Source organism: Venturia canescens, chromosome 8, assembly GCF_019457755.1.
Source record: "Venturia canescens isolate UGA chromosome 8, ASM1945775v1, whole genome shotgun sequence".
NCBI lineage: Eukaryota > Metazoa > Arthropoda > Insecta > Hymenoptera > Ichneumonidae > Venturia > Venturia canescens.
The window spans coordinates 12,811,307-12,824,282 of NC_057428.1; the positions used below are offsets into that span (position 1 = coordinate 12,811,307).

Genomic DNA, 12,976 nt, shown 5'->3' on the forward strand with positions numbered 1-12,976 from the left:
AAGGATTCATAAAAATGAAAAAGTGAAAAGAATCATCAAGCGTTTTATGAACCTTCGAACATGTTGAGAGTTTCTTGCCACATTTTTATTTCACTTACGGTCTTCCATCGAAATAAAGTCAAGCGAACGATTTTTAATCGTGAATTACGTCACTTTCATTGATACAGGTGTTGCCAGGCTAATGCTATAGTGATTCGATTTTAATAATTATGTAAAACTCGCAGCGAACGCAGAGCGTGGACGATGCGAGATAAAAAAAAAAAAAAAAAAAAAAAGTAGTGTGATCGAATGTAATTTGCAGAATCGGTGAGTCTCCGGGTCTCCGCGAAAAGAGGAAAAAAAAAGAGGGAATGAAAAATGAGATAGTCGGTTTCGAGGAGCTGTGACCCAGGCCAAGACACACCGTCGAATGCAAGCCTGTTTTTTTCTTCTTTCGAACAACATCGATATTCCGTCTGACGCAACGTAAGAAGTGAACGAACAAGCGTGTTTCCACGATTGGGCGCGTGGTATAAAAGCGGCCGGATTTGTCCGCGTCGTATCAGTAATAAAGGAGATTGCCAAGTCGATCGAACGTCTGAGAGAAAAATAGCCACTAAAATATCAACTTTCACTTCAATTAACTTACACGCTCGATCAACTTCTCAAAGTGAAAGAACATTTTACCAGTGAAAATTGCCCGTTTTGCGAATACCTTTGTCGCTCATCGATCGTGATTTTTGTTAAAAAATAAAAAACATTATTTTTCCTCGTAATTGGGAAGAAAAGGAGGGCGCATAGCACTGAAAACATGGATTACACACAATTCAGAACGGACACGTCGATGCGCAGAAGATCGGCAGCTACCAGGGAATTAAGTAAGCGTTGATCGGTCACGTCGAACCTCAAAATTCATACACTAAAAAACATGAAAAACACTGAAATTTCAACTTTTTAGTCAGTTGCAACAAAGAATTCGAAATTTTCATCGGACGAGTTATTTCGTGAATGAAAAATGTGTCTTAATGATTGAAAATTTTGTTGCTCAGCCAAACTCGCGTACTCGGCGTCCCACAACATAATCTCTCTGGCCGAGGGCATGCCGAACGAGGAAACTTTTCCTTTTACTGAAATATCGATGAAAACTGTAGACGGAAAAACCTGCGTTCTCCAGGGCGAAGAATTGGCCGCTGCATTACAATATATACCGAGCCAAGGCTACCCTCCGCTTCTCCACACGATCAGAGAATTTCAGAAAAAAGCTCACGCCCCACCGATGTGGGAGAGTCGCGACGTCGTCATCGTTTCCGGCGGTCAGGACGGCCTCAGCAAAGCTCTCGAGGCTATTATCGGTCCTGGTGATCCGATTTTGGTTCAGGATCCGTATTATCCCGGAGTCGGAGTGGTCGTAAGTGATTTTATCGTGTAACATTGCGAAAAGTCAAATGGGGAACCTCGAAAACTAATCGCTCGTCACGAAACCAGTTTTAAACTTGTTTATTTTCAGCAATTATTTTATTTATTTCAATCTTCTTCTCCACTTTTCATTTTTTCCATTCACATTTCTCAATGCATCAACTACGAAATCGATTTGGAGATTATCCCGTAAATGCCGAATCCTCGAAATACATTGTTGGGTTCTCTTATCCTCAAAGGTTGCGCCTCACCGAGCAGAATTAATACCCGTGCCACAAGACGACTTCGGTCTCGACCCGGTTGTTTTACGTGAAATACTCCAGAACCGCGAAATGGAGGGGAAAAAAATGCCGAAACTGATGTACGTTAATCCGACGGGCGCTAATCCAACGGGGGTGGTGTTTCCTTTGGAAAGGAGGAAACAAATTTATTCGATCGCGTGCGAATACAATTTTCTCATTCTCGACGACGACCCATATCACTTCATGTACTTTACTGGGGTAAATAACCAACGAAATTGTCTTTTTTCTTCAGTTTCTCAATATAAAACGAATTGGGAGGTAAAAAGTTGTATTTTATCGTTCAGAAATCCGGAAGTGTAAGTTACGACGAACCTTGACGAATTTCTATGTCGATACTATTAAGGGGGTCGAGCCGCGTGGCAGCCGGATTTTTTGGGGTTTTTTCGCGATGGTTTTGCGATGAGGAAAAAAACATAGATTTTTGGAATTTATTTATCGGTATTTCAACTGACGATGGAATTTTTTAACTCTGATATCTCGGGTAGGTTCGGTGTGAAACTGCTCCACAAAAACCAAAGGGCGTTTTGGTCTCGTAGTCTCGAGTAGTTTTACTCCGAATCTGCTCGAGATATCAGAGTTAAAAAATTCTATCACAGAGTTGAAACACCGATAAATAAACCCTTCAAATTTCAAAAGTCTACGTTTTTTTCCCCCGCAGCAAAGAAACGGCGAAAAAAGTCCAATAAATTTGGCCGCCGCACGGGGTGACCCCCTTAAACCAACAACTTGAGTCCCGAAAATATTTTCTTACGGTGAATTTGGATTCAGGAACAACCAAAATCGTTTCTATCGCTGGATACCGAAGGCCGAGTAATCCGATTGGACTCAATGTCGAAAGTAGTGAGCAGCGGTTTAAGGATCGGATTTATAACGGCAGCTGCTCCTCTCGTAGCTAGTATCGAATTGCACATGCAGAGCAGTCATTTACACGCCCCGACGTTATCCCAGGTACGTACACAAATTAGTGACCTGCTATTGAACGTCAATAAAGTGCGTCGGGATCGCTGTGACTCCGTCAGTCAGTAGATTTCATATGAAACAAACGAACCTTCCACTAATAATAATACGACGAATAACGTACGTGAAGAGACGCTCGAAGGAATAAAGAGAAAAAAGCTCGATCTCGATAGCAAAGAAAAAAATGCAAACGGATTACCGAATTTCGATGTGTTTCGATGATTCATGATAGCAATTATATCCTTTGGGTTCGCGGTAATGCAACATTGACGAGACGAATAATCGAGGAATATTAAGCGTACTATAATTTTGGCACGCGCATTCGTTATTTTCAGTCTTATGAATATACTAAAAATGATGCAATAATTTTCAGTTTATTTGCACGATCGTATTGACTACAAATGTCCGATAATGAAACATGAATATCATCGAAAAATAATTATCTCGTAATTATGGAATCGGTTCAGATACGAAGCATCAACGGTTACTCTTATCTTTATTTTAAAAATAATTACTCTTCGATATCGCCGCGCTCGAAACATGAGCATGTAACACACAAGTTTGATAAGCCTTGTAAAATTCAACGGATAACAGACTCTTTGCTTTATTGTATTTTTCGACTTGCTCGATTTCCTGTCGAGAATTATTCAATAAGAGGAAAAAAGAGTAAAACATTTTTTCGCACTTCAATTTGCAGAAAATACGATCAACGCTAAAAGCACTTTTCATCGGTGCTTTACCCTTGATTTGGAATCAAAATTCACTTGAAAAATCACAGAAAACGGGAGGAAACTTTATTTGATTGATGAAACGAGAGCTTTACTTTAATAAAGATCCCGATCGAGTCAGCTGCCAATGAACTTGGCACGAGACTCTAACGAGCCTCTCTTCGCACTAACAAAAGTAAATAAGTGACGCGGCTATTTCGGAAGTGCGGTGGGGGATCAGACTGGGGTGACAAAGTTAACCCGAAGAACTCTGACCGTGTCGCGTGTCAGGCATTATCGCTTTTCCCGAAGAAATCGACGAAAGTTCATAGAGAATTTCTTCCGCGGCTGAAATTTTGTGTCTGCGCGTGGCGATATTAACAAAAATCAAAAGTCCCGTTTGTTTACATGAACTTTTGGTTTGACATTGTGATCGAGATATCGAAACGTAGCTCGGTTACTCGAAATTGTATTAAAACTGATTCTTCACACTACCGGAACCCGGAATTTGACAATTTTAACCTTCGGCATTCAGAAAACAAATGAAGTGAAGCATCGAACTTGAAAGTAGCGAAAATAATTGAAAAAATAAAACGACTGTGAAAACGGAACATGAATAAAAAAAATTCGAAATGTATGTTCACATTGTAAAAAGCAATGATAAAAGAACAATTCTTTCTTAAAAAATAATTGAAAGTTGAGAAAAAGAAAACAGTTTAAAAAAAAAAATTATTGTAACTCGTTTGAAATTGAATTTGAAAATAAAGAATTTCCGAATTTATTATAATCCGATCTTATACAAACGATTTTTTATTTGAGGCGAAAAATACGAATTTATTCCTTTTCGAAGCACTTTTCGGTTCGAGGGACAATATACTTAAGAATGATTTACTCAACATGATCGAAATCCCTAAATCGAGTTTGTTTCTCGAACAATTTGTCATTTGTTTAAACCAAATAAAAATCGTCTGAAAAGGTCAAGCTTCGATTAATTTGAATTGTTCTGTTTTCCAGGTTATTTTATACAAACTTTTCAAAATGTGGGGATACAGAGGCTTCATGAAGCATTTCCGTTCCATAAGATCATTTTACAAGGAACGACGCGACGTGATAGTGAAACTCGCAGAGAAACATTTGCAAGGTAAATTCAGAACCCTTTGGATTATTATACGATGTAAAAAAATTGGAAAAAATGCAATATCTTTCATAATCGTTTTTAATTAACATCGAAATAATAAATAAATATTGAATTTTCAGGTTTGGTCGACATCAAAATACCGAGCGCTGGTTTCTTCCTGTGGATCAAAGTTCGCGGTATCAACGATACATGGAAAATGGTAATGCAGCGTGGAGTAACGAATGGCATACTCGTTGCACCGGGTGCTGCCTTCATGGCCGATCCCTCGGCCCCTTGTAACGCCATAAGAGCGAGTTTCGCAAAAGCTTCGTACGCGGAAATGGATTTGGTGAGTGAAAAAAATTGAGCGAATGAAAAATATTCTCAAACGTGTCTGTTTCTTGAACCCGGACAGAACTGCATCGATAAAGCATTGCCATCCGATGGCAATGTTTTCTACCGACCGAGTCACTATCGAAGTCTCAAAATTCTATTTTCTCAAAGCAAACAACCTACGAAAACAAAGTTTTATTATTGAAATTTCATGAAAACGACGAAACGTGATGGAATTCAAACATTTTCTGAGCACAAAATTCTTTTGATTCTGTTGCACAGGCTTTGGGAAGATTGGCCCTCTTGATACGAGAGGAATTGGATACGAATTCGGATAATTCGATAATGAACGGCAATACGTAAAAGCGAGCCATCAACTCGGAAGGTTAGGAGCTCACTGAGTTAGCTGTACATCGATTGGTGGGTTGCTGATTGATGGGAAAGAAGATTCCTCTTATCACCGCTGTTCAACAGAGGATATGGGATCGATGAACGGTACATTTATCGATCGAAATTTAAAGATAGAGAATCTCTGCTGGGGGGAAAACAGGGATGAATCGATCGTGAAACCGGGACCTACGAGTATTTGGCCAGGGTGGAACGCCCCCGAACGATAATAAAAGCCTCAGAATTTTTATCTCCACCATCGATAATGCAGAAGTCGGTATACGATTTACCAGTTGCCTATTAGCTGTAATGTTATAGAGGATATGCAACACGACGAACCGTTTTGAAAAGTTTTTAGTATTATTCAAAGCGAAGCTTAATCTTCAACGATTTAACCAATGAACACTTTATTTATACATTATTTAAGAAACCCCAGGGGTTAAGTTAAGATTGAATCTGGAGCTCATTTGGAAATATTACTTCGAATTTGTAATGGAACGATTTTTACGAAAATACAAATAATTGTACAAATTACCATTGAGCAACTCATTTCTTTCCTCCAAACTTTTCTTTTATTGGTAATCAACGATGGTTCAAGACATGAGCGAAAAATATGAAACTGAAGCTCGGTCGGTAGGATTCATAACCTCGAAAGGGACACTCGCTGCGCTTCGACCACTTCGAAATGTTATTTTTCAATAATCCGAAAATGACACAACGAATGAGCACGAAGAAAAGTTGAGTTTTTACAGAAAGACGGCAAGCCTGGTCTCACTGGGTTTCATTAAAAAAATTTCAAATTTTACGTTATTGTTTCTACTTTCGACGGTTTAAAACATCGATTGAAATTTAAAAAATGTGATTCTCCTAAGTTTTTGGTATTTCTTATTGTTGATAAAGGTTTTGTTGGTCCTCGAGTGAAAACGGTGAACGTGGAATGTATTTTGAACCATAGAGATGAGCCTGAACGAGTGGCCGGGCCGCGATGATGGGCTGTTTGTGTTGAGATATAAGGAGAAGTGAAGAGTGAAGTGGCGAAGAACGCGTGCGCGTTTCCATGAGTTCGCGGATGGCCTAAGCGAGGAGAATAAGCAGCAGCGACGACGAGGGAAGTTCGTGGAGGCTCCACCGTGAGCACGAGTGAACTCCGGACGAGGATAGACAAACCAGACTCTCTCACTTAACGCTAAACATCTTAACTACCAATTAATTTGGCTGGAATTAATTTAATCTGCCGCAATATAAACAGACGAGATCCGTACTGTGGCTCTTATACACGTTTCGCTGAGCTTCCCATAAACGTCTCGAGGTTCTTTGGTCCACGGGAACAATTCGTATTATAAGAATATTAAAATACGAATTTGACACGTAAAGAAAATCTTCTGACTCGACTCTCTGAAGTTTTTTGCTTTTCATACAATTCAGAAAAAAAAGACAAACGAATTTAAGGATGTACAGGCGCGATAGCTGTTTTTTAGATAGCACTCTAATTTTTTCATGTCTTACTTTTCTATGCCTGTGAAATTTCAAGGCTCTTTATCGACTGTTTGGTCGAAATATTAACAGTCGAAAAGTACAGAAATTCACATGGCGCTTATGACCAAAATGACTTACTGGCCCCTTCAACCATCAATTCAAAATTTGGTATATTTCTAAATTAAATGTCAAAGGTTAAAACCATTTTTTATTTATATGAATTGAATCGCGGGAAATCCAACGGTACGTTAAAAAGGGGGTTTTTTCAGGTTATATGAGGCTCTGATCTAATCTATCAACTGCGGCTACGTTCAACGTTGTCAAACGCTTCCTTTTTGCCATGCACTGTTGAATCATGTAAAAAATTCTGAATGAAATATTTTCTACAATTAACTCAACCTAAACATTATTTCCGATTGAAAAATTAAGATAACGCTTTTCTACTAATATTGTGCTATATGTGAATAACCGGGGTAATTCCTTTAAGGTATTCCTTTCACGAACCCAAATATTCTACAAATAACTGATTTTAAATAGCAGTAAAGTAAAAGTGCATGCGAATAGATTGGCGAAATTTCAGGTCAGCTTATCGAACATTTAATGAAGAAGGAAAACTTGAAAAATCGTAAAATTTATATGGGAGCTTTATATTTATATTTATATTCTAAATAATTCTAAATTCCTGATTCAAGCTGTTTCACGGATAGAAAAAAATGTAAGGAATCCACAGTGACGATAAAAATAAAGGGTTACCGAATGCTTAAAAGATATATTAAGGAGTTTCGGTACAGAAGTCAAAATATTAAGAAATTGATCAAATTTGGTGATAATGTTCTTCAACATCAAGTGCGAAAACACAAATTTTTTCAAAATTTTCTTCTACTTAGTTATCGAGTAATTACGCATTAAAGCAGATTTTTTATGCCTGGAATGTATACCTATATATATGGAAACGCTATGCTTATACACGTAAACTTTAGTGATCAATTACTCGATAACTGTGTAGAAGAAAAATCTTAAAAAATTTGTATTGGCAAATTTGGCACTAAAGAATATGTTCACCAAATTTTATAAAATTCTAAACTTTTTGAAATTTTTTATGTTTTTAGCATGGTTTAGCATGACAACATTGTATCGCCTGTACCGAAACTCCTTAACGACAAACGTTAGAAAAATGGCAGAAGCAGAAGCCTCTTTTCTATGTAATCGCGACTCCTCAGAGGTTAGGAATCAGTCCAAATTTCGAGTGTCCCAATTTGCTCCACCAGAAAATACGCTCACGCGAAAGGAATACCTTAAAAGAATATGGAGACACTGTAAATTGACTAGTACGACACGCATGTACATCCTTAAAGAGATAAATTCTACACTGACAAACTGAACGACAGAAAAGCTTCGAAAACTTCAAAAAATTTCAATCCTTTTGATATTAATCGGTTCTTCATCCCATCGCTATCGGCAATGCAATTTGTTCTATCATTCTGCATTTATTTTCGTCGAGAAAAGATAAATAAAAAACACGAGGCAACGATCGATTTAGTGTTATTGCTTTACCCTCGATTTTACGCTTGTATTTCGGTCTGTATTCGTATCCGATCGTTCGTGTGTGTATGTCTGAGTGGCTGAAACATTGGGAGGGTGAAAGAGACGACGAGGCTTAAATCCCTCGGCTACCTCGGAGATATAGTGTATATTAAAAGACGTTTCAGGGGTTCCTTTCAGGGGTGTTCTCCTCGTAGTAGAATATGGCCGATCATACGAATGGCCACATTTTCTCTGGATTCTCTTTTCTCCATTCCTGCTCGAATCTGTAAACCAGCCCCACGCACTTTCGATCTCTGAATCGGTAGCGTTATTCCTACGCCTTCTTCCAGTGATTTCTCCTCTCGCGTTACTTTCGTCCTTTTCGAAAAATATCGAAAATGAAGGAATCGAAATCCGCTCGGTCGAAGCACTCACTCGAATCGTATGAAAAGCACGCTCGAATAAGTGATTGAAGTCCCCGACGAGGAGCAAGGCTCTTCTGAAGCTACGAAGGTGGGTTCGAGTGGAACGTAACATGCCATGAAAGCGACCGGAGGCTTCGGACGTTGTCTCGAGCCCCAAATAATATTGCTATTTCAAGAATCTCGTTTGAGCCATCTCGAAGTGTGGATTGAAATTTTGGGAAAAACTTAAAAAATAACGAAAATACGAGACTTGACTCGACCTCGATCACGCCTCATTAAATCTGTGTTTTCGTTTTCATAATTTCACAAGTCCGGTGACAAAAATGTTTGATGTAATTAGTCCTCGACGCGCTGACGCGATCATCGAACAAGATGAATCGACTTTTCAGCAAGGAACTTTCCTCGTCTGAAGAAATCGACGTCGAGAAGGCAAATGTAAGAACGAAGGTAGTTAAGGGAGCGAGAGAGTACAGTGCGCGATGTCTTTTGACCTCGAGGTCGTCCCCAGAATCCTCGTTCGTCGCTGTAGTGGTAAATCCGAACGAAACTTCTGGCCACACGCTCAAACCTCGCAGTTGGGCATTAGTACAGAGGGTAGCGAGTGTTTTATTCCCTCGGGACGTACGGGCGAGACACGGGGCAACGTCAACGACATCGGAAAAAACAAACATCTGTATATACGGTCTAAGCATACAGAGTGTGGCAAAAGTATCCACGAGATTTGCTGGAAAGGCAATTAAATTCTGGAGAGAAAAGTCTTTTGGCAGTTTTTTGTGAGATGCACCCTCCCCGAGATACCGATAATACTCGACGATGGCCAATCGGATGAGCCCGAAAGGGCGCGTCCCCCGGAGCATCGCTCCTCCCACTTCTGGTGATCGGCGAAGCCGATTGGCTGCCTGCCAACAGAGCCGATTCCGCCGGAACGAAGGACCTGAGAGAAAAGTGCTCGGAGACTTTCCCCTTTAGAATTTTGCGCCCTAGCGCAGAACCAAACATCTTCCACGTCATTTTTCTAAAATTTTGTACAAACGTAGCCACTGGTGCACACGATTGCCCAGGAGCGTGGCGCCTTATCGGTTTGCACACTCGACCGTATGTGAACATGGATCATCGGCTGTTAGGGAAAGCTGTATACTGCACGCGACGTCCTGCTGCCGGAGCATCAAACGTTACGTCCTTTTGACTTTACTTGCCAAAGGAATATGTTAGCCGCACACACGCGGGTATATAAATATCTCCACGTGTACCTTCAAGTTTACGAAGGTGAGAGCGAGGCAAGGGATGAAAAGTGAGGCGTGGGAGTGAAGTTGTCTGCTGCGGAGTAGGACACAAAACGAGAAATGTGAAGAGCGAAGATGCGAGAGAGATATAGAGGCAGGTTGAGGCTGATGTTGTTCGGTCCGGAGGGGAGGGCAAAGGCTCGAAGGTGATCGAGAATCGTGTGTTCGTGGGGTGTTCCTGGCTTTCTCTCCGTGTTCCAATCCTTTGTATATAAATGTACGTGTGTGTGTGTGTGTGTGTGTCGAGAAAGCAGAGAGGGCGTGTGTAACGGAGGGGTAGTGCAGTTTCGTGTTGGCATTACTCTTGATTTCCGCGGTGACGTCGCTACCTCACTTCGCTATATACACTAGCCAGCTCTCGCCCTGTCCCATCTCGTGTATACAGTATGGATACTGCTGCCTGTGTTTTCCCGGTTACTCTGGGCTTCTATGTACACACGTGTGGAGTCTGTATCCGTGTGTGTATGTGTCTGAACGTAGCGTGCTTTGTACCTCGCTCGTACATGTGTGCTGACAAGCAAAAGGGCTTCTGTCGAACGTGGAAGGGCATCGGAGCTGAGTCCCACTCGTTTTCACCTGTGGACACTTAAATATGTCGACGAAAGTGCACATTGCATCGTCTGCCAACTGACTTTTATGCACACGTACGTGTGCTCGTGAACAAGTGTGAAAAAATTCTCCATATGATGAAACCGAGAGAAATGTGGCGAAATTATTGAAGCTTCGGCTCGTGCGTTATATTATCATTGGGAACACTATTTGGGAGCCTAGGAATGAGTTAGTTTGGGGTATGGAAACTGGGACCACTGAAATGGTGGAATTAATTAATTTTGCAAGGGCTGGATTAGGCCTCCGGAGCGACTATTGATGAAAATTTATTTCTCAACTAAATTAAGTTGAAATTGCGATGAGCGAATTATTTTTTAGTCAGTTTCTGGCTTTTGTCAACGACCCTTCTTCATCGAGTAAATATAGGTCGAAGAAGCATTCGAATGAAGCTATTCGTGGATGAGGAGGTTAATGTGATCTACGATCTGTTTGTCATACGAAAATAAAAACCATTCACAAACCATTATACTCGATCGAACACTCCATTCGTGACTTTTTCCCTTTCCTTGTCAAACACACACAGTAAATATTTTTAATTGACACTGTTCTCACTCTTCTTTAACTCGGATATCATTACTATGGCAGCACAATGAAATTCAGAAGCTCGATTTTCTCCGCTCAATATGTTCAACCGTATACGTTTCTCGTAACCCGATCCTCTGTTACTTTAATTAACAGATACTCGACCACGACAGACTCTTTCAATATGATATTAATGAAAAATTTTATTGCACTCGAAACGTGTGCCGAGGCAGCTCATCGTACAGGATCGATACTCTTCCTCCTTTTAACGAGCATTCATATCACATCTGGAAACTAATTTTTCTTCTGCCTGAATTTGCAAAAGATTCCCAAACACTTTATTCTAGTGTTCGAAATTCGTTGAATATAATTACAGAAAATTTGCTTCGCGTTCATCAAAAATAACTTCATGATCGTTGAAAATATTTACTAACGTTGTTGTCACTCTAAAACCGCAGAATAACAACCATCCTCTTTACGCCTCTACTCGAAAACAACTCTCCTTCGAAAATCTTTACTCCGAAATTCATAACAACTGTACACCTACTCATGTACGATTCATGATCTTCAATATCTCCACTCACCACGAGATACGTTCTGAAATCATCGTGAGTAGAGATATTGGGGATTTTAAATATCACACCGAAATAGATACGTTAAGGAGGGTAGACCTTCTCTACGTAGATCCGCAGTTATTAAGGAGCAGGGGAGTTGTTGTCGAGAATGGCGAACGATAGAGTTGTTAACAAGCAACTATTTATAGCTACACTCATCGCAGCTCCACTCGATAACAGCTCCGCTCTTTAAGCATGTATTTAGAGGAAAACTTTTGTTGAATACATTTACTGAGAGTAGAATTGTTCACTTGCTGCAACGTAACTCGACCCTTATTATAAATATACTCGATAACATTTCCACTCTGAAGATTATTATTTTGTGCACGAGTAACGTATGGAACTCTTTGACAAGTCTAGGCGGATAACACAGATTATAGGAGACATTGCATTGTATTCATTTTGTAAATTTGAGAGTAGGGCTGTTTGGAGGGACGTTGTTTTCGAGTAGAGCTGCAAAGAGGACGCGGTTGTTATTCTGCCATTTTCAACGAAAGTAATAAAGGAAGCTTCACGAGTTTTGAATAATTCGTCGGCGAATTTTGAGGAAGTATTTAAAATCATTGTTTGAGAAATCGGAAAGAGAGTTGGAATTTTAGTTGGAGCTAACCGATTGCGTAGTAAAGGACTCGGACGTCTAGTCGCGCCCTCCCTGATGGCGAAGCCCTCATTCCCGCCGAGGTTTATACAGCCAGAGGCCATGCCATAAACCAAGACATTAAATTTTATAATATTGCACGCGGCGGTTCTCTCTCTCTCCGGGCTGTATACAGACACGGCGTGTACACGCTCTTCGGGAATCAACCCCTCGAATTTCATCTTTCTCTCTCTATCCTCACGGTCGCGCAGCTCTCTGTCGCTCACTCTTTCCCTCCTCTCGTTCTCTTTCTCTGTCGGTCTTCGACTATGGAAACGGGCGCTGCTCGTGCTTTTATTGGCTATTTACAGAGGGAATGGCTTCTAAATTAACTGCAGACTGCCGGATCACTTCCTATTTCGTAGCGCGCAAACCTCGCCGCTCCCCTCCTCTGTATTTTGCTCCTTTTTTTCGACCTCTTTCGAATCTTTGCAAGAATTACCTTGACGATGATCTGCCTTTTTCCATCGATACGCGTGACGAAGAAATCGGGGCTGAACCGGGCCTGGAATCTCGCGAATGTTTTATTCTCAAGAAATAAGTTTGCTGCTCGTGGAACTTTATTAACTTCGTAGAAAAATCGACCTTCATTTTGGGACTCGATTCCTTCAGTTTCAACGTGTTTGTTATCGGAGATTCGTTCGCAACGACATGCCACGAGCATTCGAGAATCAGAATGGTTAACATT

General features: G+C 40.5%; 1 protein-coding gene across 1 annotated transcript; it reads left to right on the forward strand.

Moving 5' to 3' along the window:
- Positions 1 to 555: 555 nt before the first annotated feature.
- Positions 556 to 5,732, forward strand: LOC122414829 (kynurenine/alpha-aminoadipate aminotransferase, mitochondrial-like). The gene is made up of 7 exons (XM_043426425.1): positions 556 to 857; positions 1,029 to 1,387; positions 1,635 to 1,895; positions 2,466 to 2,645; positions 4,376 to 4,502; positions 4,619 to 4,827; positions 5,094 to 5,732. The coding sequence occupies exons 1-7, from the start codon at positions 791 to 793 to the stop codon at positions 5,172 to 5,174; spliced, it is 1,284 nt and encodes a 427-aa protein (XP_043282360.1). The 5' UTR covers positions 556 to 790; the 3' UTR covers positions 5,175 to 5,732.
- The last annotated feature ends 7,244 nt before the right edge of the window (positions 5,733 to 12,976 follow it).

Coding starts and splice junctions, on each gene's coding strand:
- LOC122414829 (XM_043426425.1), top strand. CDS start 791: ATGGATTACACACAATTCAGAACGGACACGTCGATGCGCAGAAGATCG. Junction 1,388..1,634: donor ATCCCGGAGTCGGAGTGGTC/GTAAGTGATTTT, acceptor TTATCCTCAAAG/GTTGCGCCTCACCGAGCAGA. Junction 4,828..5,093: donor CGTACGCGGAAATGGATTTG/GTGAGTGAAAAA, acceptor TCTGTTGCACAG/GCTTTGGGAAGATTGGCCCT.